The 22,667-nt window shown below is 37.3% G+C and overlaps 2 protein-coding genes and 1 non-coding gene across 4 annotated transcripts; 2 read left to right on the forward strand and 1 right to left on the reverse strand.

The window, feature by feature from the left end:
- The first annotated feature begins 10,455 nt into the window (after nt 1-10,455).
- LOC113286039 (protein NPGR1-like) lies at nt 10,456-14,486 on the forward strand. Of its 2 annotated transcripts, none has more exons than XM_026534761.1 (6): nt 10,456-10,861; nt 11,221-11,514; nt 11,617-11,875; nt 12,135-13,345; nt 13,584-13,731; nt 13,845-14,486. In XM_026534761.1, exons 2-6 carry the CDS (start codon nt 11,323-11,325, stop codon nt 14,153-14,155), a joined length of 2,121 nt encoding a protein of 706 aa, XP_026390546.1. In that variant the 5' UTR covers nt 10,456-10,861; nt 11,221-11,322; the 3' UTR covers nt 14,156-14,486. The 2 variants fall into 2 exon arrangements, with proteins under 2 accessions (XP_026390546.1, XP_026390552.1); XM_026534767.1 differs by lacking the exon at nt 10,456-10,861 and adding an exon at nt 10,939-11,126.
- Nucleotides 14,487-18,265: 3,779 nt separating this feature from the next.
- On the reverse strand, nt 18,266-18,337 carry TRNAW-CCA. The gene has a single exon. It is a non-coding gene; the product is annotated as a tRNA-Trp (tRNA).
- Nucleotides 18,338-18,414: 77 nt separating this feature from the next.
- On the forward strand, nt 18,415-21,698 carry LOC113286054. Its single transcript, XM_026534775.1, has 5 exons — nt 18,415-19,008; nt 19,106-19,250; nt 20,464-20,623; nt 21,145-21,324; nt 21,443-21,698. The coding sequence occupies exons 1-5, from the start codon at nt 18,459-18,461 to the stop codon at nt 21,446-21,448; spliced, it is 1,041 nt and encodes a 346-aa protein (XP_026390560.1). The 5' UTR covers nt 18,415-18,458; the 3' UTR covers nt 21,449-21,698.
- The last annotated feature ends 969 nt before the right edge of the window (nt 21,699-22,667 follow it).

Raw genomic sequence — 22,667 nt, forward strand, 5'->3', positions numbered from 1 at the left:
GCCATGGTGTTGTGGTTCAGATAGGCAGGATTAATAAGAGATGTTGTTGGTTGCAGCTGTTGGTGGAAGTACTGGATTCGAAAGGAGATGAAGTTGGCCTTGCAGGAAGTTTGTGTTGATGCTTCCAGTTGTTGCTGCTGCAATGGCAGAATTGGAGATAATGGTCGATACAGTCACAGATGTGAGAAATGGAGAGTTGCGCTGAGATTTGAGTTTGCTGAGCTGAGCTGCATAGAAGAGCAAATGGGTACCAGTTTGTTATGAGCAGAATGGTGTTGCTGCCATGGTTCGTACGCAAGAAGTGAAGCCTAGCCCTGGTAATGAACGGGAATGAAGAATATAGATGTATGTTAGGAATTTGCTGGTGGAATTGTGCACTTGAAGGCAAGGATGAATGGAACAGTTGGTATTTTGCTGAGATGCTTCTGGTGGCTTGAACTGAAATAAATGAAATCAGATACAGTTGCAGGTGGATGTACTTGCTCAGAAGGGGATTGAGGTGCTGGTGAAGATGCAGGAAATGGAGTTGTGTCATTGTTGTAGTTTCAACGGGTATTGCAGGTTGGTTTCAATGCATTGCAGGTGAAGTTGGGAATGGGCAGAATGTTGTGTTGGAGCTGGATTCGAGGTTTTGATTGATGCTACCATTCAATGAGGGCTGAGACAATGAAGAGAAGGAATGGAATGAGAATGCAGAATCTGTGCCAAAACGCAGCAAGAATGGCGAGGCAGTGAGCATAGGAAGGAAATGGAGTTGTGTCTTGTTTGTCTCTTATGATTGCGTCGTGTATACATTTTTTGTTTCTTTTGTTTCTCATGATATAATGATTATAATGATGGTAGCCTTCATGAACCTGGCAATTTTTGAGCATATCTGATAATTTGGTTGTTTTAGATTGTCAGGGTTGTGTTTCATCTTGATTTAATTGAGACATAGACTAATCTAGTCAGCAGTCCTATTGAGATTTTAATCTTGGAAATTTATAACACATATTTACCTTCTTTGAAATCTCAGTTGAGAAGAAAAATAGATTGGTGTAGGATTCAGTTGAAAAATGTTGAATGGGTCTAGTTGTAAGACTGGAGAAGAGAATTTGGTTAGAGATGGAAATTGAGGAGTGCATCCAGAATTTTAGCAGAGTGGTTGTATAGTGCAGATATTATTTGCAGTGTATCTATTACAGAAAACTCTCAGAGAGAAATATGATTCATTAAACAGTTAACAACCGTTTGGACAGTGCATTTATACAGTAAAAGAAAGGCAATGTAACACTCGTGTGAGATGAGAGTGTGAGGTACAGAACATACACAGCTGTCCTGCACGTGTGACAGAGAGAGGGAACATGTTATTCAAATCCTTAACCTACGCTGCTGTCTTCTGTTATCCTTCACCACTACCAGATATGTTATTATCCTCCCTCAAGCTAATGGGTGATACAACCACATGAAGCTTGTCTCTTAGCATAGGAAATCTAGGTGCTGACAAACCTTTGGTGAAGATATCAGCAATCTGGTCAATAGTATTGACATAGAAAACATCCAAAGCCTTGGACTGAACCAATTCCCTGATGAAGTGATAGTCTAGATGAACATGCTTCATCCTTGAATGCATAACATGATTTGAAGCAAGAGCTATGGAGCTGATGCTGTCACATCCTAATCCAGGCCGAGAGACATGAAGATCCTGTAGAATATAGCAGATCCAGACAACCTCAGCAGCACTATGAGCTAGAGTTCTGTACTCAGCTTCTGTGCTGGATCTGGCAATGGTTGTTTGCTTCTTAGAGGACCAGGAAATAACATTAGATCCAAGAAAAATGCAGTATCCACCTGTGGATCTTCTATCAGCCACACAACCAGCCCAATCTGCATCTGAGAAACCCAATGGAAAGTCACTGCCTTTAGTAAAATGTAATCCAAATCCCAAGGTCCCTTTAACATATCTTAGAATCCTCTTTGCTGCAGCCATATGTGAACTTCTAGGATGCTGCATATATTGACAGACCAGGTTAACAACAAAAGAAAGGTTTGGTCTAGTCCAAGTTAGATATTGCAGAGCACCTACAAGAGATTTGTATTCTGTAGGATTCTCAAGAAGTACACCATCATCCTTTGATAGTTTAGTTGAGGTAGAAATAGGTGTATTGCAAGGATGGGCAACCCCCCGTATGATATTTGAGTAACAAGTCAACAACATATTTGGTCTGAGAGAGAAGCAAATAATCTGCATTTCTTGAAATTTCTAATCCCTAGAAGTAATGCAGTGACCCTAAGTCTTTGATGGGAAACTGTTGTTGAAGCTCAGAGATAACAAACTTGAGAAAAGAAGCAGAAGAACTTGTTAACATAGACTAGTGCCAAAGTATGTTGACTTCCATCTTGATGAACAAACAATGAAGTATCTGTTGTAGAGTTCCTGAAATTAAGAGAAAACATAGCAGAGATGAGTTTAGAATACCATGCCCTTGGGGCTTGCTTGAGTCCATAGATAGCTTTATGGAGAAGACACACATGATCAGGCTTGGCTTTATCCACAAATCCAGGAGGCTGAGACATGTACACAGTTTCATTAAGCTCACCATGAAGGAAAGCATTGCTTACATCAAGTTGATGTATAGTCCAGTTATTCTGCACTGCAAAAGATAGAATAATCCTTATTGTAGTTGGCTTGGCTATAGGACTAAAGGTCTCATCAAAATTTATTTACAGTTATACAATGATCATTGTATAGTTTCCCTTATGCAGTTATTACAAATTTTTGTTGGCTCAAGGGAACAAACATCTATTTCGTTTGGACAACTTGTGAAAGGAAGTAAAAATGTATGGAGAATTAATAAAGAAATTGAGACAGTCTATTACAAATGATTGATTGCGGAGGTTCAGAACCGCTCCTGTGGTTGAATGGATGCAATCCAGAGAAGAAAGAAAAGATCTATGATTTCAAGCTACATGTGACCAATGTGTCTAGGCAGGTAATAAGTACTGTACTGGTGGTATCAACTGTGGATTTTGTTTTACTGTTTCTTTGTAATTCAGAGTTAAAATCTTCTTTGGTGATGCAAGCCGAAGGAAATTAATCTCAGGAAAGATAAAGAAGAAACAATGGGAGAGTTGAGTCTAGCATTCATGATAGTTACTGACGATGGGTATACGGTTTTGTTGGAGAATATGAAAGAATCAAGGTACTTCAGGACGAAATAGTGACAGGTTTTCATGTCTCCGTGAGTGAAAGATTTTTCCCAGGCTACTAGTACTGGATTATAGGCACACAGCTAGGTGTATTTGTTATCTGCGTTTAGATATTTCAATCCCACAGTTACAAGCAAAACTACAATGAAAATTTCATTTGTGTAATTTGGTTACTGTTTCTGACAGCGATAAGCACACTAACTAGGTGTATTACCACTTCCTTACTTGGTTCTTGTTGGTTTTCAGACTCTGACAATGGAACTGCCTCACCATTCTCTACTCTTAGAAGTGTAATATCAGAAAATCCATTTACAAGCCGGCTTCTCTGTTCTTGCTTTCTTACAGATATTATTAAAGAGAGATTTACATTTTCACGTGCTAGGAAATCGTGTTCAAGGTAATAAAATCTTAATAAGCTTGGTATTAAGTTTGTCAGGAAATCAAGTCTCACCGTGGTTGAGAAATTTCCTTAGCGATGCTTTAAAAAGGTAGTGCTTATAAATGAAGTGTATAAACATATTTTATGTGAATGGTTTGCTTCTGGCTCAGAGGATTATTGAAGTTTTTTGGTTTCTATTGGATGCAAGCCTTGGTAAGACCATTAATTTCCCTTGCCTCCATTAGTTATCATTTCCTATGTTGTTTTAAGCATGTTTTGGTATATCCACTAGATTCTCTTTCAGAGGGTTCCGTTTTGGTATGTCCACTAGATTCTCTTCCAGAGGGCACCTTACATCTAATGTCAATAAGATTTCCCCAATATTTCCTGACCTATGTTTGCTAATCTATGCAGTGGATTACAACAGTGGGGTTTGGGGTTTTTAGTATCGTCATCCTTTACTGGAAGAGGTACCAAAAACTAGGTAATCCTAACACAACTAGGGAAATATCTGTCCATATAATCATCATTAATAATGAAATTATTAGTTTACTGTTGATTATTTTGCATTTGGTATGGTCCTCACGTGGTCATATCTCAATATAATGATGATTTAGGTGTCATTTTAGTTCTATTAGAACAGATTAAGCAATCAATGATCCGTTTAACTTTGATTAAGCAATCAGTGATACATTTAACTTTTGAATAGGTTGTAACCATGGTTACGGATAACATAATATTGTCCGTAATTCATCCTTCACCACACTTAGACTTTCAGCTCAGTTTAGGGTTGCAGTTGATCATGATCCGAAGAATAGAAAAACCAGGTCATGCATTTGTACATCTCGTAGGGAGCCGACACAGTCATGGGATAGTTATCAGAGCGGTAACTCTCATCTATTACGTGGCTTAGAAACACACCTGGCTAATACAGTGGCATTATTAATTGGTTGGATTCCTTTTATTTTCATTTTTTGTAGATCCATCTGGATTCATATTGTTCCCCAGTGTACTGTTGTTGGCATGTCAGCCTAAGTGTTCTGCTTTAATTGTGGACATGATCTAGTGATTGGATGCGTCTTGAGGAATCTAAAGAAGAAAGCGTTAGGTTAAATGATGGAAATTTTGGAACCTTACCTGATGAAGTCATCCATGGCATTATGAAGCAATGTGTTGGTGAGAAACCACTTGGAGATATTTTCCCGGAGATGCGAAAGAACGGCCTGTAACTAGTGCACCTCAAATCATTTTTTTTTCTCTTCATTGTTGTTTAAAATGTGAATGAGATATGTAGCTTCTCTTATTGAAACTGGGGATGTTTGTTGTCACGTTGTAATTAATTTGAATTCTGGCTAATTTTAATATTCATTTGTTAACCAAATTCTGTATGCTGGCTTGTTTCAAGTATTATACTGGAAATATGTATATATATATTGTTTGTTAAATGGAAAAAAAATTCATATCGACTCAGCTGAATTTTGATTAAGATGAATCAGATTCGGCTGAAACTGACTAGGCTGAATTAGGATGCTGAATTCTAAAACGTGAATTTTGACATACATAATTAATCGGTATTTTTGGACAAATGAGATATGTGGTTTTTATTTAACAAGAACTGCCCGTCCTTTTTAAAATAGTAAACCAAAAATAGGACAGACTTTAGGACGGACAAAATTTGTCATATAACCTAGTTTTCAACAGATTTGGTCTGTTCTAAAATCCACATTTTGGACTAGTGGCCATTTGCATCCAACTACATTTTGTCCTTCAACTGGTGGAACTAGAGACCAAGTGCCTGCATTTTGCAAGGCTGTGTGCTCATTTACTGAAGCAATCTTCCACACTTCTTCTTTATTAGCTTCAGTAATACAAGAAGGAACTTTTGAAAGAAAAGCAACAGGTAAAGGATGTTTAGTAGCAAAGTAGGACTTAGGTGTATATATTCCATTCTTACCCATAGTAGTTATGCTATGATCATTCCCTATTACTTTTGGAGTTAAATCAGATAATGGAATAGAGAGAGAAGTAGAGGGTGGAGGACAAGCAGTAGCAGGAATAACAGAAATGAACTCAGTATCAGCAGATGGAGAAGCTGATTGATTGAGAATTGTAGTATAAGGAAAACTGGACTAATTGAATGAGACATGCCTAGAGATGTATATAGTGCCAGATACAGGATCATAACATCTGTAACCTTTTTGTGTCAGACTATAACCAATGAAGATGCATTGTTTACTCATGGGTTGTATTTTGTTTGTTGTATAAGGTTTGAGCCAGGGGAAGCAAGCACAACCAAAAACTTTTAAAAAATTATAGTCCGGTGCTCTATGAAAAAGCATTTGAAAAGGAGTTTTAAAAGCAGTGAACCTTGTTGGAAGCCTATTAATGAGATAATTGGCTGTCTGCAAAGCTTCAACCCAAAAGGATGTAGGTAGTCCAGATTGAAATAGAAGAGTCCTAGTAACCTCAATTAGATGCTTATGCTTTACCTCAAAAACACCATTTTGTTTTGGTGTGTGAGGGCATGTCAGTTCGTGAGTAATGCCTTTAGAGGAACAAAATTGTGCAAGAAAGAGATTAAGAAATTCACATCCATTATCAGTTCTAATAGTGATGACATTATGAGAGAACATATTTTCAAGTCTAGTGACTAAGGCAACAAAGGAATGTTTAAAATCAGACTTTGAAGATATGGGAAGAATCCAACAATATTTAGTAAAATCATCAATAACATTGGCGTAGTACAAAGCACCACAAGTGGATGAGGTATGACATGGACCCAATAAATCCATATGTAACAATTCTAGTGGTTTTGTAGCTACATTGCATGACAACTGAAAAAGGAAGTTTATGAGATCTATAAATTTTGCACTCAGTACAAGAAAATGGTTTATTAGTGACATTTGATAATTGTAGTTGATGACAAATTTTTTGGAAAGTTTGGAATGTTGGGTAACCAAATCTTCTGTGAAGCAAAGCATGATCTGTGATTGTGGAAGCATGATGAGCATGAGGTGTTTTGCTGAAGGATATAGGATAAAGACCATTTTTATGTGGTCCTTGGAAGAGAGTGTTCCCAGAATTGAGGTCCTTCACAGAAAATCCATGAGAATCAAGTGTCAATGAACAGTTGTTATCAGATGTGAATTTATGAATGGATAGCAGATTATGTGATGATTGTGGAACAACTAAGACATTGTTAAGAACAAATGAACGATCATTAGAAATTTTATTAGAGTATCCTGTGTAAGAAATGGACATACCTACACCATTTGTTGTGTGAATAGCCTCAGCACCATCATAAGTTGTCACCTCTTGTAGTTCAGTAGAAGTATTTGCAATATGATTATTAGATCCACTGTCTGCAATCCATTCCTTTATGGCAAAGATATCAGCTGCTGCTAGCATTGACTGAGATTATACGGTGGAGGTATGCCTTGATAGGAGAAGTTTAACCTTTGGGTACAATTAGGTGCAAGATGACTATCTTGTTTGCATAGTTGACAAGATTATTGTTCAGGTGCTGAAGAATAACCTCTACCAGAAGTAAATCAGCTGAATATGTTGGGATTGGGATATCTGCCAGCATTATATCCTCTGCCTCTAGAAGAGTTTCCCATATAGTGATTATATCCTCCTCTAAAATTACCTCTATGAGCAACAAATGCCTTTGCATATGAAGTTTCAAATATAGTTTGGTGCCTTCAACTGATAACAATCTCTTCACTTAACATATTGTTATGTAGTTCTACACATGTTACTGGTGGATTTCTATGACGCATTGCAGTAGCGAAGGGAATGTAATCTGAATTTAATGCTTTTAGAGTGACAACAACTAATTCCTTGTCTAAGATTATCTCTCCAACAACAGCTAACTGATCAGACAAAGTCTTGATCTCATTAATCAAAGATGGAATAGACTTGTTACCTTGAGTAAGTGGTAACAACTTTGTGCGTTGTTGAATAGAGTGAGTTGAGGACACTCTAGCAAATCTCTATTCAATACTAGACCATAGTTGATGTGATGTTTTTGATGTTGAAAAGTAGGCAATGACAAAATCTGAAATTGTTGAATAAATCCACATAATAATGGTGGAGTCTTCATCTATCCAATCTAGATAAAGATTATTCTCAATTCCATTAGTTTGATTACGAGCTGAAGTATATTGAGGTGGACGTGAAAAGATCAATCCAAATAGCGACGTAATTTGTATTTTTGAATAACTGGTTTCATCAGATTCTTCCAGGTAATAAAATTATCTTCTTTGAGTTTGAGGTGAACAAATCCAGTGAGTTGATTTAATGGAATTTTAGAAAAAGAAGCTGCTGCAGTTGGATTTTCCATTTGTGAAAGTAATGAAAGACTTGAATTGATTACGGTAGTGAAGAAAAAGATCAAGAAAGTTGAAAATTGCAACAAAAAATTGTATAGAAAGTAGATATGAAAAAGTTAATCAAGAAAATGGATTCTTGATAACAAGATACGGAGAAGAAAAATTGAATCAATACCTATCAGATTCAAACGATGATACACTTGATGACGATCTTCTCAGTGAAGACTTTGGATCGAAGAAAAGTAGGTTGAAGATGAACCCTAATCTATCCTGCTCATGATACCATGTTTGCAGTGTATCTATTACAGAAAACTCTCAGAGAGAGATATGATTCATTACACAGTTAACAACCGTTTGGACAGTGCATTTATACAGAAAGAGAAAGGCAATGTAACACTTGTGTGAGATGAGAGTGTGAGTTACAGAACATACACAGCTGTCCTGCACGTGTGACAGAGAGAGGGAACATGTGATTCAAATCCTTAACCTACACTCTGTCTTCGGTTATCCTTCACCACTACTAGATATGTTATTAGACATTAATTTGCATTTGCCTGAGTGGATGTTTTTAAGATGATGGCCGATGTTACAGTAATAAAAACTATGGGTGAGTTTGATGAGTGGAATCCACGGTTGGAACCATACTTTGTCATCTATGACGCTATGTTCAACGCTTGTGAGCATTTTGGGTACTGCAACAGTTAAAACAAAGCCTCCAGTCTACTAGCAAAGGGTATGGCCTCGTGATGGAGTTTATGCTTGCTTGGAAAAAGTACAACTTGGTCCACGAGTTTCTCAGGAAAGTGGAAAAATCATATGTTCTGAAATCTTCGAAATACAAAATTCTTGTAAATACTCTTTGGACAGAAGGTAAAATAGATGAGGCTGTGGTTGAAGTTAAAGATATGGAAAGGCGAGGAATAAGACACAACATGCATCTGTGGCAACGTACAACCCTCTTAAAACTGGCCTCATCATATCTATCACAAGCTGCAAGCCGCCTATGCCGAATGGACCAAGGTAAGCTAATCATATCTATCACATGTTGCAAGCCTCCTATGCCGAATGGACCAAGGTAAGCTATTATTGCAGCAAGCTTGAATGGCACCACTAGATTTCACGTCCTGTAGGACACTTGTGTCTTTTCGTTGCTTAATTTTTGGAAATTATCTACTTAAAACCGAGAGAGATACTCTATTTACCTTGCATAATTTTAGGAAACATCGACTCCAATCCCAACCCAAAATTTTGTCAATTTTCTTGTTCCTTTGGCAGTGGCTTCTGCAGGTATATGGTTCGCATTGCGGCTGAATTCTCTCGAAGACAAACATAACAAATTTGTTGGAAGATTGAATTCTTTTGAAGACAAACATCAACAATTGGTAAAGCGCATAACTGAGAAGAATAATGATGACGACCAAAGAATGGCAAGTCTGGATAAAATAATCGAAAAATTGGACGAAGATCTAGATATGCTGACTTATCATGTCTGGTAGCTTTGACTTATCATGTCTGGATCGGCTCACAGATTTCTATCTGTTCGATTGCAGATTGATTTGAGAAATTGAGATAAAACTCTTGGATGTATTTTTCTTGATTGAGTCTGACTGTCTAGTTGATTCTCTTGAAAGTATATTGGAGTTAGTCAATACAAATTGCTTAAACGAAATATTGGGTGTGGTTATTAGACCCCCGATTTTTCAGATCAATTAATGGAAGAGTGGTTCTCGACAGACCGTCCTCTTGAGCCACTCCAAAACCGTATAGACTTAGAGAAAAGAAGCCGGAAGATGGATCCGCCGCTGTAGGGAAAAACAGGGGTCCACTTAAGGTTGGTTGGTGCCTATACGGTTTATAGGTAGTCTGATATATGTGGTTTATAATTTTTGTTAGTGGAAACACTTGACTTGATGGTCCAACCTAGACGTGTGATTTCTGACTTGAGCTTCCATAGGCTGGCATAGGGGTCAGCTCAGCAGCACTCAATATAAGAGCTGGGTTGGTCCTACCTGTCCGTGTTATCATTTCAAACACCTCATCATCCTTGACCCCGGGAGGGACCTTGACAATTTGCATTTTAAGAGCCATTATCCTTCCTCTTCAAGTAAAAGTTTTCAAAAGAAAAAGAAACAATCATACTCTATCATGCACATAATGAACCACCAAGGGAAAATATGATGGCAGAATCACATTTGAAAGCATAATGCAAGCAGTAATTGGTAAAATCAGCACTAGATCAAAAACATTATTATATTTGGGATTATTTCCTTTCTTGCTAAACAAATTCTGTTCGCTAATGAAGCTCCAAATCCACCTCCTTATCCCCTTCATTGGATCTTCATTTTCACTGGGCCCACCACATCCAATGTCTCCCCACTGGTCCTCATCTCAAACAGTAGCCATGACCTGTTTTTCCCAGCTTTAAAGCATAGGATTTCAAATTCTACAAAAGTTAAGGTTTTTTTGGAAGCGCAACTCAAATCAAAAACACTTATTTTTATATTACCTTTGTCACTAGAAAGGGTTGCACAAAATCTATAAAAAAACTGAATACAAATTCAAAAGATTGAAAAGACAAAATCCAACGTGCAGGGTTCCTTTGCAGCCCTTGCTGTAAGCCTGTAATTCAACCTCAATCAGCTGCCTTTATTTATTACGACATATACCCATAATCAACGTCAGTTTGGTTGGTACAGATCTCGATTAATATCATTATTTTTTTCTCACGAGAAAAACAAAAAATGTTTCAGAAAATAATACACAGCTCATAAATTCTCATTTGCATGTGCTAATATCTATCAGTCTCATTTACAGTGACACAAGATTAGAACAACACAAAGTTGGGAACTTTATTTTTTCTTTTCAGAGAAATTTGCAAGAATTTTGATTAATCAGAGGTTGCTTTCATGGTGTGGTGTGGTGTACTAAATAACATTATTCTGGATTTGGGTTTCTGCTGGTAAGTCCAATGCTCCTCCTGTGATTGCCTTTTCCTTTTCATTCTTTTCTGCTTTATTTTGTCTTTTGTTTCTTGTCTCTTGCATTTTTTTGCAGCTTGGGTTTTATAAAATACATATCAATTTGTAGTTTTGAATTTGATTTTAGGGTTCCTTCTTGTTATTGGGTTTGCAACTTAGTTTTCTACAACTACCTAGATCTTCACCAATGTCTAGTTAGCTAAAATCTCAGCTGGTATAGCTTCATATTGTTCTTATTGACTCTGGGTATGTTGAGAAATGTGGGCATTTTCCCCCCTTTTTTTGTTTTGTTAAGATTGTTTGATTTAGTACACTAATGTGACTTGATTTTTGCTGTTAGGTACACTATCTATTTGAAGAATTGATTGGAAAAAAAGAAAAGAAGGGATTTTTCAAAAGAGATTCTTTGAGAAGTAGAATTCAGTGAGAAGATAAATTCACAATGTTGTGTGCTTGCTCTGGAGAGCAATTCAAGTTCGATGAGGTTCCGCAATCGCCAGAATCGCTTGCAACAAGAGATTTCTCTGCCAGTGGTCTTTCATCAAGGGCTGGAGATTGGGAATCAAAGTTTGAAGAAAGCCAGGTTGATGATGTTGAGTCCACTTTAAAAGAAGCTCTATCTTTGAATTATGAGGTATGGACATTTTTCATCCCCTTGATTTATTGAAATCGATATGATCTTGCAAGCGCGAATTTGGTGTTAATTTTCGTTGTGTTTGTTGTTTTGGTATGGCAGGAGGCAAGAGCATTACTGGGGAGGCTTGAATTTCAGAGAGGGAACTTTGATGCTGCACTTCAGGTGTTTCAAGGGATCAACACTCGCAGTATAACACCAAAGATGAGTGAAGCTATTGCAGGAAGACCACGTCGGAAGAAAGGCCGTTCCAAAAGTGAGAATTTTCAGGTGGGCTTAATGTCAATGCATTCGGTGAGCCTCCTACTTGAAGCCATCTTGCTTAAAGCTAAATCATTGGAGGCTCTTGGTTGTTCAAAAGGTATAAAATTGTTGCATCTACTCTAAAATGTTTCAGTATATCTCTACTTAGAATGTACATTTGAACTTTACAGTTATGTAGCTTTAAAAACTTTAAGTGAACCCATAAAGCAGAGGGCACCAGCACCGACCTTTATCTATTCCATGATCCAACTTCCTGCTGTACTAGTGTTTTTAAGTCGTTGGTTTAATGATTTAGCTTTCTAAAAGATACTTTCGAATTGATGCTTATTCTGTTACTGTTGATTCGAAATTATCAGATGCTGCAAAAGAATGTCGAATTATTCTGGATACTGTTGAATCAGCGCTGCCAGATGGAATGATCGAGGGCATTGCTGAAGACTGCAAGTTGCAAGATGTGTTTCACAAAGCACTAGAATTGCTTCCGAAAATATGGAAGCAGGCTGGTTTCCTTGATGAAGCTATTATTGCTTACCGTAGGGCTCTAACGAAACCCTGGAACTTGGATCCCCAAAAGAAGGCAGATATCCAAAAAGATTTAGCTGTTATTCTACTACATGGTGGTGTTGAAGCAAGTCTTCCTCATCATTTGCAAATGTGGGGCCCAACTACCCCCAAGAATAACTTGGAGGAAGCTCTTCTTCTTTTGTTTATACTCATGAGCAAAATGGCGTGTCAGGAAATAGTTTGGGATCCTGAAGTCATGGACCATCTAGCTTTTGCAATTTCCATATCAGGGAAGCTCGAATTTTTGGCTGATCATTTCGAACAGGTTCTTCCTGGTGTTTACAGCCGCTCTGAAAGGTGGTACTTTCTTTCTCTTTGTTACACGGCAGCTGGTCAAGATGAAGTTGCCTTGAACCTTTTAAAGAAAGTATTGGGTCCATCAGAATCTAGGAATGAACCCCATCTTCCTTCACTTATGCTGGGTGCAAAGCTATGTGGTCAAAATCCCAAGCATGCTACTTTGGGTCTAGATTTTGCTCGGAGAGCAATTGAAGCAACGAACCATAAAAATGAACATCTTATGTGGAGGGTTCATCAATTGCTTGGTGTTTGTTATGGAGTTTCTGCTAGAGTTTGTTTGTCGGATTCCGAAAGATTTTTTCTTCAAAATGAATCTTTGAAATCACTTAGCGAGGCTGCCATGATTGAGAGTGAAGACCCAGAAATAATGTTTAACATAGGGCTGGAGAATGCTGTGCAACGAAACCTGAATGCTGCTTTAGAAAGTGCAAAAAGGTATTCTGACGCAATAGGAGGAAGCTCAGTACGAGGGTGGAAATTACTGGCTTTGGTGATATCAGCAGAACAACGTTTTGAAGATGCTGAAACTTTAGTTGATCTTGCTTTAGATGATTGCGGAAGAAGGGACCAATTGGAACTTCTTAGATTGAAAGCAGTGCTTCAAGTTGCTCAGGAACAGCCGAGGCTTGCAATATCGACATATAGAAGTTTGCTTGGGTTGATTCAAGCTCAAAAGAATCTCCAAACGAACAACTTTCATCAGGTATATTTGTGTGGTTGTTGCCTTCAGTTCATATTCATTCTTTGTTCATTAGGTGATAAAGCGTTATTCACTTTGAAAGTGTATCGTAGACCCAAAGGACAAATGTCATCTTTAGTCAATGCCAGCAGTTTCTAGTTTATGATTTCCCTTCCCTGATCTTCTCAATTGCTTTCATTTGGAAATTATGGCATTCGAATATGACCCTGTGCTCATCAAAGGGATCTTTTCATGTATACAGGTAATGGCTGATGCAAATTTAGAAGTGGAAGCATGGCAGGATTTGGCTAACATCTACACGAAACATGAATCATGGCCTAACGCAGAGATTTGCGCAAATAAATCTAAGTCAATCAAGTATTATTCTCCTAAAAGTTGGCATGCAACAGGTATACATCATCTTGCTCTATTAATCATCAGTAAATTTATCAAAACATTGAAAGACATAGATTTGACTTTGACACATTTGATCAATAATTTTCTTTTTCTATTTTTCGCTCAGGGATGTTGTTTGAAGCTCAGTCCTTGTATAAAGACGCGCTTGTGGCGTTCTCGCTCTCATTATCAATCGATCCAGATTATGTACCAAGCATGATTTCAACAGCATCAGTGCTTAGGAAGCTCGGGAAGAAGTCACTCCCAATAGCAAAGAGTTTTTTGATGAATGCTTTGCGATTAGAACCCACAAATCACGAAGCATGGTTGACATTGGGACATGTCTCGAAAATGGAAGGTTCGCTAGATCAAGCTGCAGACTTTTTCCAAGCAGCACATGAACTCCAACAATCAGCTCCTGCTCAGAATTACGTGTGATATTTTTCTTTGAATATCTAGATGAAGTTGCACTTCCACGACAAGAGCCGTAAAACGACAAAATCTGATGAAATATTTTGCCAAAGCTATCCCATGAGGTGTCCCTATGTAATAATGTATGCGGTTCTTTTTTGTAAATGGGATATGTATAGAAGTTAGGTTAGTAAGATGAAGGTACTGTGAATGTAATAGAGGCATTTAGGTGCAGCAGAGAGAATCCGAAACTCCTTTGTGGCCAAAGGAGATGACATTTGATTGCATATAGACTTCTGCACCACGCTGATTATTGGAAAGAGTTAATATAAGTAGAGACTATAATGTTCGTTTGAAAGCTCTCAGTATTGAAAATGCTCTCCAGTTGTCTGAAATCAAATTCTGGGTCCAATGGTCTTGTTAAACCATGACATTAGAATATCTGCATGCTGTTCAACCTGGAATTGCCGGTGAATGGCATGCTCCAGAGTCCTAGCTGGTTAACCAAGAGGCCAAAATGGCTCATTGACATACCCAAAAAAAAAGAACCCTATTATTGGGGCTTAAAAAGGGTGAGTTTTTGGGGGCTTTTTGAGGTCATGAAATAACAACCTATATGACCCCTTATCTATATTTTTCTCTAATGTTTAATCTACCCTTAATTTGATTAGTGTTAATTAAATTGATTTAGCTAATTAATCAGTCTTAGTGAATCGATTAGCCTAATAAAAATATTAATCTTATACAAATCAAACCTTGATATTTTTGAGTTTTGAAGAAGGAAAAATGGTGATTTGGGTGAAATTTTTTTGACAAATGACGAAACCCTTTATCACAAAACTCAAGATAACCTTATAATCAACTCCCAACATCAATTTTATCAGTTCAAATCCGTCGGAAATCTGAAAACAATATGGAATTTTCTGCCATAACGGCTGGGTAAACTTGTCGACCCGGCCGAAAACAAACACCATGGCTGGGATGTTATTAATACCCGGACGTAAAACATGAGAACGGTTGGGAAGTAAGGAACTCCCAGCCGTAATTACAATAATCGGATAGGATTATACGAACTTCTGGCCGTTATTCTTCCCTGAATTACCTGAGTCTGCAAAACGGATGGTGTTACCAAACATTCCCGACCGTAATTAAATTTGAAAGTTGAGAAATTTTTTGATTCAACATGAATTCTTAATACGATTAAAAATTACTAACAAATTCACTAACTAGACCATAATAAAACTCATTAAATGCTTGATATATCCCCATTACAAAGATGGTTTTAATAACATCCCTTTCGATGTATTAAGAAGTCTTTGATGATGGCGAATTGAGCTTTCAAGTTGAAATCATAACCTTTTCATTTTCTCCATTCTTTCTTAGCTTGAGCTGCGACTTCTCTATCAGTCTCACCTTTAAGTCGAAGTTGGTTGCACATACGACGTAAAGCCATATATTCTTCCACTTTTTTTGCGTATGTCTGAAAATCGAACATACAATTCAACCCCATCGCGGTTGTTAGTGTTACCTGTTTCACCACAAAAATTCTCGAAAATATTACTCCAATACGATTGACTTGGTAAACCACGTTTCTTTCGTTCTTCTCCCTTCTTTGGATAGCATAGTACAAAATTTTTGCAAAGAGATAAATCTTCTTCCAAAGTGAAGTTGGGTTTATCCTTTGAGTACATTGTATTGAGTTTGTAGGAGTTTTGGTGGAGATTATTGATGTAGAAGGTGTGATTTTGATTTGGAATGGGTGGTTATAGAAAGGTAGTGGAGTTATTTCAAGTTTAAACTTTCATTTCCTAGAGCAACTTCACCTTGATTTCCTTCAGTAACATCATCTACACTTTCATTTCCTAGAGCAACTTCACCTTGATTTCCTTCCGTAACAGCAAGACCATCATTTCCTCCTGCAACTTGACTTGTATTCCTTGTGTTTGCACCCAATGGTTTTCCTTGACGGGGTTGCAGAGTGGGCTCACTAGAAGGTGTTACTTCTGCTGATCTTCTCTTCCTCTTTTCTTCTTTTCTGTTCAAAGAAAAACCATACCAAAATGCAAAAGAAAATAAGTCACAACGGTTGGGAAATCTAGGCAAAACCTAGCCGAAAACAAAAACACGGCTAGGATGTGTACAAAGCTCCAGACGAAAACATAATTACGGATGAGATATTTATCGAAAGTCCAAGACGTAAATAAAAAACGTCTAGGATAAATAATAAATCCCAGCCGAAAATATAATAACGGATGGGAAATTGATTTATCGACCAAGCCGTAAAAACCATAACGGCTGGGATTTTTTTTTCTTTTCATTGCTTTCTCATATTACGGATAGGAAGACCTAGTCGCCTAATAAAATCGGCTTGGAAACTATTATTTACGGTTTGGAAAACCAATTACGGACAACAAATCCTAGACGTTACCACTACCGCTGAAAATGCATTCGAACTTAGAGACATATACGGCTAGGAAAGTCCCAGCCGTGATTCAGTCTTTGCGGATGGGAAAATTCTTGGTCGTGCGCATCGACCAGAATTACGTCTGGGTATTCAACAATTTCCCATCCGTGAAAATTAAAACGACTGGGAGTTCTTATATCTCCCAACAGTGATACCTATTTACGGCTGGGAATCAAAGAACTCCTAGCCGTAATCAAATTATGAAACTGTTTTTTCAGACCTACAATCTTCGAAACCAACTGAAAGATCGAGAAAGAGCTTAAACAAACAATGGGTATTTCGATTCATACCTTATTGCTGTCATTTCAGGAGTCTGGGAGGCTGGTCCATCTTCTTTATACAATTCCTCTTCATCTTCAGTTACCACTTCATTAGTTGAAGTTGGTTTCTCTGCTTCAATAGGAGGTTGATTCGACGAAGAACGACCTAATTTTTCCTTTGCTTTCATGCTTTTATACAATGAGTTTAATCGACGACGTAAGTTTTTTGAATCGACGATTAATCGTTGATGAACGAAGAAGAATGGAAGAAGAAGAAGAGGGGCAGAAAAGAAGAAAGGGAATGAATGAAAAGGCAGTTTTTTTTTCTCTTTTAACTCATTTGATTTTCAGTTTTTTTTTTACATTTAATGAAAAATCAGTTTTTTTTTTTTAATTTTTTATTGATTAGATTAATCAGTTAATGGAAGGGTAGAAGTGTCTTAAATGAAAATATATGAGGGTGTTTTTGAACTTTCACATAAATCTGATCTCCCCCTATACCATTTAGTCTCCACCTAGCATTTTAAGCCCCCAAAGTCGCACCCCCTCAAAGCCCCAATAATAGAGTTAAAAAAAAATACCAAAAAAGAAAAGGAAAAAAATGATAACACTAAAATATCTGCATGCTGTTCAACCTGGAATTGCCGGTGAATGGCATGCTCCAGAGTCCTAGCTGGTTAACCAAGAGGCCAAAATGGCTCATTGACATACCCAAAAAAAAATACCAAAAAAGCAAAGGAAAAAAAAAATACCAAAAACCTGATCTCCTCCTATACCATTTAGTCTCCACCTAGCATTTTAAGCCCCCAAAATCACACCCCCTCAAAGCCCCAATAATAGAGTTAACATAAAATACCAAAAAAGAAAAGAGAAAAAAGGATGAACGAATCGAACACGCAACCTTCTGATCTGGAGTCAGACGCGCTACCATTGCGCCACAGATCCTTGTTGTGGAAATATTGTCGTAGCTAATTATATAGTAGGTAAGATCACACAGATTATCTCAGTTTATATTAAAGAGAAAGAGGAAGAGTTTAGACTCAGAAAACCATCAAGGGCAGTAGACCATAAAAGCTCAGCAACACCTTTTAAACATGGCGGAAACAAAAGATTCCATTAAATGAGAAAGTTGAGAAAAGACAGGGCAACAAATTTATTCCATGAAATTTTGAAATAAAAATTTAAAAGGTCATAAAAGAACGGAAAACCGAAAAAGAGCATCGGAGAATAGGACAGAAAACAAAAAAACACTTAGGGGATGAATGGGAGAAGAAATTAAGACATCTGAGGACGAATAAGATTAAGGGAAAAATCAAAAAATAATCAAGAACGACTGATACTGAGTTTAGGACGATTTAGAGACTTAGTAAAACATCTTTCTGAATGAAAAAAAAGCAAAAGATAAAATCAAAATGAACCTGACGTGAATCGAACACACAACCTTCTGATCTGGAGTCAGACGCGCTACCATTGCGCCACAGATCCTTTGTTGTGTAGAATTCCTTACAGATATATATATTCGTAAGACCACTCGGACTGTCTCAGTTAAACTGATTAAATCGAAAGAGGAAGACTAGAGTAGGGGAGTCAAAGAGAGGGAATCAGAATGAGCTCCCGGAATTTCAAATCCATAGCACCAACTGAAACCCTAGAGATAGAGAATGGGCTCTCAGTTATACCTAGAGTTAAGCTTCTCCTCACAATCTATCGTTCTGATCGTTCTGTCAAACCCGTTGATGAATGGCAACTCAAACGTTCACTTCTAGACTACCTAAAGAAAAGCTCATTCACACCCCCTCTCACTATCCCCGAAGAAGATCTTGAAATTCATAGTTTTGAAGATATTAAGAAACGCAAACGTGAAGATCCTGTTGCTGCTGGTACTCTTTATGTGAGGGATTTAGGGTTTATTCATCATAAAGAAAAGGCAGAAATTTTACTGGAGAAGAAGAAAGAAGAAGGTGATGATGATGATGAAGAAGGGAAGATTTTAGAGAAGAAATTCGTTGAATGGAGAAATTCTTTTGTTAAAAAGTTGGATGGAATTGAATTGAGTCTTCAAGGTGTCAAGTTTAAGGCTAATGCTGTTCTTCCTATTTCTGATGATTTTAATGCGCTGAAGAAATCTTGGGAGGAATTTTTTGCTTTTGATAGAGGTATGAGCTTAACATTGTTAAATTTGTGTGATTTTTCAGTGGGGTTTATTCAGTTTTTGTTAAAATTTGTTGTTTGGATTGGGTTGTTCATAATTAGGTGTTTTTGCGAGGATTGGAAAGCGACAACCAGATACAATTATACTAAGAGGAGTTCCGTCGAGATGGTTTGCGGAAACAAGGGTTTCATCGGAGCCTTCTGTGCTAGTCAGTCATACAATTTTTTCAGTGTTCGGGACAATAAGGTATGAGAGAGTTTTGTTTTTACTCCGCGTTCTTATGTAGCTCAGTATGTGCTTGTTAAAGATTTAATCCTTAATTTTACTAGTTTGGTTGAGTGAATTAGTTTCTGTTCTGTCACTTCTGTCTGATTGTTTATCATTGGGAAATATTATGAATGATGTCCAAACTCTATACAACCAACGTATAAGTGGTCTCGTAATGTAATGCATTTAGACTAGTCTGCCTAATAAAATTGACGTATATCAGGCATTCTTTAAATGAGTATCATAAAATATACTGGAAAACATTCATAAACATTTGTGCTTTATGGTCGATATAACCATTTACAGCTCACTCTAGTATATATTGAATACACGTAGTTGGGAAGGATTTGGATGTTAGATGCACAAGTGAACTTAAGATAAAATTTGTCTCCCTTCGCGTTTCAGCCAGTGCAGCTGAAAGTTATATAGGGAGTTCTACATATTAATGAGGTAAAACATGCTATGAATAGGGATGAAGAGAAGGCCTTTACACCTTAGGATGGGTTGGTAAAAAATTAAGTCTAATGATGTTGTTCCCTAGCCAGGAAACTGTAATCCAATTGAAAAGGTAAGTAAGTATGACCCTCGATACCTATTTCTTAAGATAATTTGTTTGCTTAAGGACTCTGAAATCCATTTCTCGAATATCTTGACTTTAAACCTGTGAAATGTACCTGGACAACCATGTTCGCTGGTAGGGGCTAACTGGTAATTAAGCACACGAGCTGACCGTATTTATGTCAAAGTACTCTCACACCGGCTTATTTTGACATTAACGTCTTGGTAGCTGAATTTGCTTTTCCAAGAATTTCTTTATGGTTCATAGGTCTGTTAAATAAACTGCGGAATGAATTATGCGCAACGAGGAACAAAGAAAAATGCTGCAAACTCAGCAATCTGACAGAAAGAAAAGCTATCATATACATTATGTAAGGGATGTAATGTTGAATGCTTCGTCAAACTGTCTAGTGAAAATAATCAAAAGCTTCTCGTCTGTTTCTTACCCATACCGTTTACAACATGTATGCTGACTGAAAGTTTAGGTTTGGATGTATGATATGATCCCATGAATTATACTATCATGTTTACTTCTGTTGTCTCCCCCGGGTTCGGTTTTTAATTTGTGATCATATTCTACTTGCATTGTTTATACATATTGTAATTTGGGATGATTTCAAATTCTGCCTAATAGGAATCTTAATGCTGCTGTGGACGTTGATCTAGTTAAGAACGGGGAAGAGGGTGAGGAGAGCATTGCGTCTGGTCTGCAGTGCAAGATTGTTGTTCAGTACGAAAAGTATGACGATTTCTGCAATGCTTTGAAAGTGTTGTGTGGTCGCTCAATGCAAAAGGTATAAAGTTGGTTTGACCCTCTATTCAATGTTTGTTTTAATGTTTCACAACAATTATCATCATACTTAGCTGTCTTGGAGTCTTGGACGTAGTCACCTTAGATATTTCTTACTTTCATGTTCATATCACTATGAACTTATTAGTCCAAGTAGAATCTAGTATCAGAAAGATGTAGATTCTTGACCCAACACAGTCAATAATCGAGACTCTGGAGAAAATGAAAACACTCATTTTCTTTCCATATATATATATATATGCATGACTATATGAATTTTACCCGCCTGCAGTGAACTGTTCTCTTTCAGTTATAGTTTGAAATTTTAAGGAGCAATCTACTTGAAAACCTTACGTTGTGCCATTCAGGAACACAAATATGTTTGATGTGTATTTTTTGACTCCCCTCTGGAAGCATTTGAGATTATATCTTGTATTGAGTTGCTGGACCATTCAGTCTCTGTTGTCTGTTCTACATGCAAATGTCTTAAGTCAATTGTATGGATTTGGTATTACTATTAAGCAGCAAGGGTCACGTCTTAGAGCCGAATACGAGGTGACTTGGGACAAAGGTGAGTTTTTCCGCAACTCGCTACAAAGAAACGGCCGTCTGCAGGATAGTGTAGAACAACATAACAAGCGTCCAAGTATTCATTCTCGTCTTACGCAAGATGTTTCAGAGGGTTCGCACCCCAAGCGATTCAAGGTTGAGTCTCCTTGCTCGTGATTTTTATCTTTTTATATAAGGTGTCCATATTATTTTGGTTTTCTTAGATTATGATTTCTGAATAATTGTTTTATAAAACCCTTCGAACCTTATGCAGGACTGAGGAGGTTGGCCATATAGATCATCCTCAGATGATGTATTGGAAAAGAAGAGCTCCATTGCTCCAAGACCGATTCGCTAAGTGAAAGTGAATAAACTTGTTTTCCAAGTATGTTGTACTATAAATCTATAACATTCTTATATTCAGTATCCTCGTAAATTTCTCGTTGACAAATTTAGGGGTCAAAACTCAAAATGTCTTTTAAGGAGAACAGGAATTTGATTATATCCAATTTGCGTATTCCAGTTTTGTTACAGACAAACGTGGGCAGCTTGACTGTGAATTTAGGGAGTTGACGCTGTTTTAGTAGAAACAGATATTAATCCAAGATTAAACTCCTCTTTTTATAGATGCAAATTGCAAAAATAAGACGCGTTGAAGTTATTTTAGCCTTATCTTTTTTCTTACGGTGCCAATGGATTTAATCATTCGAACGTGCAACAAAGGTGTTCGAATGTCAATAGGTTCTGAAATTTCTACAGAAGTCTGCAACTTATACCTTGGCCCCTTTATAGGACCTACTGGAGAATTCATTCTTTCCCTGCCTTTTCGTATCCTTCTACTGTATGTTTTAGCAAGGATATTGTTCATCGTTCTGGATCTTAAAAACTGTTCCAACATTAAACCGGCCGTTATCAAGTGATTAATAAAGAATTTAGATTATGAAGACTGGGCAGTACTGAGCAAACTTGCAGTATAAAAATATAGATACCTTATCATATGCAGCAGCACTGAAAACTATCTTTTGGAAACTGCAACCACATTCATAACATGCCTCACCCTGAGCATTAGGGGCCATAATATGCACATGATCTCTGAGTAATGGAGAACTACATTATTATCAAGTACATGGTACGTAACATACTCCAATTCATTAGATTAAACTGTTTCTTAAAAAACCTAGATAATGGTACTTGATATCTATAATATTTGGTCAAAGAGCTCAGTATGATTGAATAGGATTAAGTATTACTCTAATTGTTGCTTACGCCCTCACTGACCTCATAGCAGTTTTCAAATGTATTTTAGTCAGTGATTAGAATATACGTAATATAGTATCTGCTTCTTAATCACAATCTGATAACGATTCATATGCTTGACTGACTCCATGATTTCTGTAAATTTCGGGTTTCGGATTGCTTTACTCAAAAGCTTTGCCCTTACTAAGTAAGAATCTAAGATTAGCATTGACCATGTTCTCTCATGGCCCAAGTTGAGCAGA

This window comes from Papaver somniferum, chromosome 1 (assembly GCF_003573695.1).
Source record: "Papaver somniferum cultivar HN1 chromosome 1, ASM357369v1, whole genome shotgun sequence".
Classification (NCBI taxonomy): domain Eukaryota; kingdom Viridiplantae; phylum Streptophyta; class Magnoliopsida; order Ranunculales; family Papaveraceae; genus Papaver; species Papaver somniferum.

Excerpts from the sequence above, each read along its gene's own strand:
- LOC113286039 (XM_026534761.1), top strand. The coding sequence starts at position 11,323 with ATGTTGTGTGCTTGCTCTGGAGAGCAATTCAAGTTCGATGAGGTTCCG. Across the intron at positions 13,346-13,583 it reads AAACGAACAACTTTCATCAG|GTAATGGCTGATGCAAATTT; the intron begins GTATATTTGTGT and ends TCATGTATACAG. Across the intron at positions 13,732-13,844 it reads TAAAAGTTGGCATGCAACAG|GGATGTTGTTTGAAGCTCAG; the intron begins GTATACATCATC and ends TTTTTCGCTCAG.
- LOC113286054 (XM_026534775.1), top strand. The coding sequence starts at position 18,459 with ATGAGCTCCCGGAATTTCAAATCCATAGCACCAACTGAAACCCTAGAG. Across the intron at positions 19,009-19,105 it reads ATTTTTTGCTTTTGATAGAG|GTGTTTTTGCGAGGATTGGA; the intron begins GTATGAGCTTAA and ends GTTCATAATTAG. Across the intron at positions 20,624-21,144 it reads GTGGTCGCTCAATGCAAAAG|CAAGGGTCACGTCTTAGAGC; the intron begins GTATAAAGTTGG and ends ACTATTAAGCAG.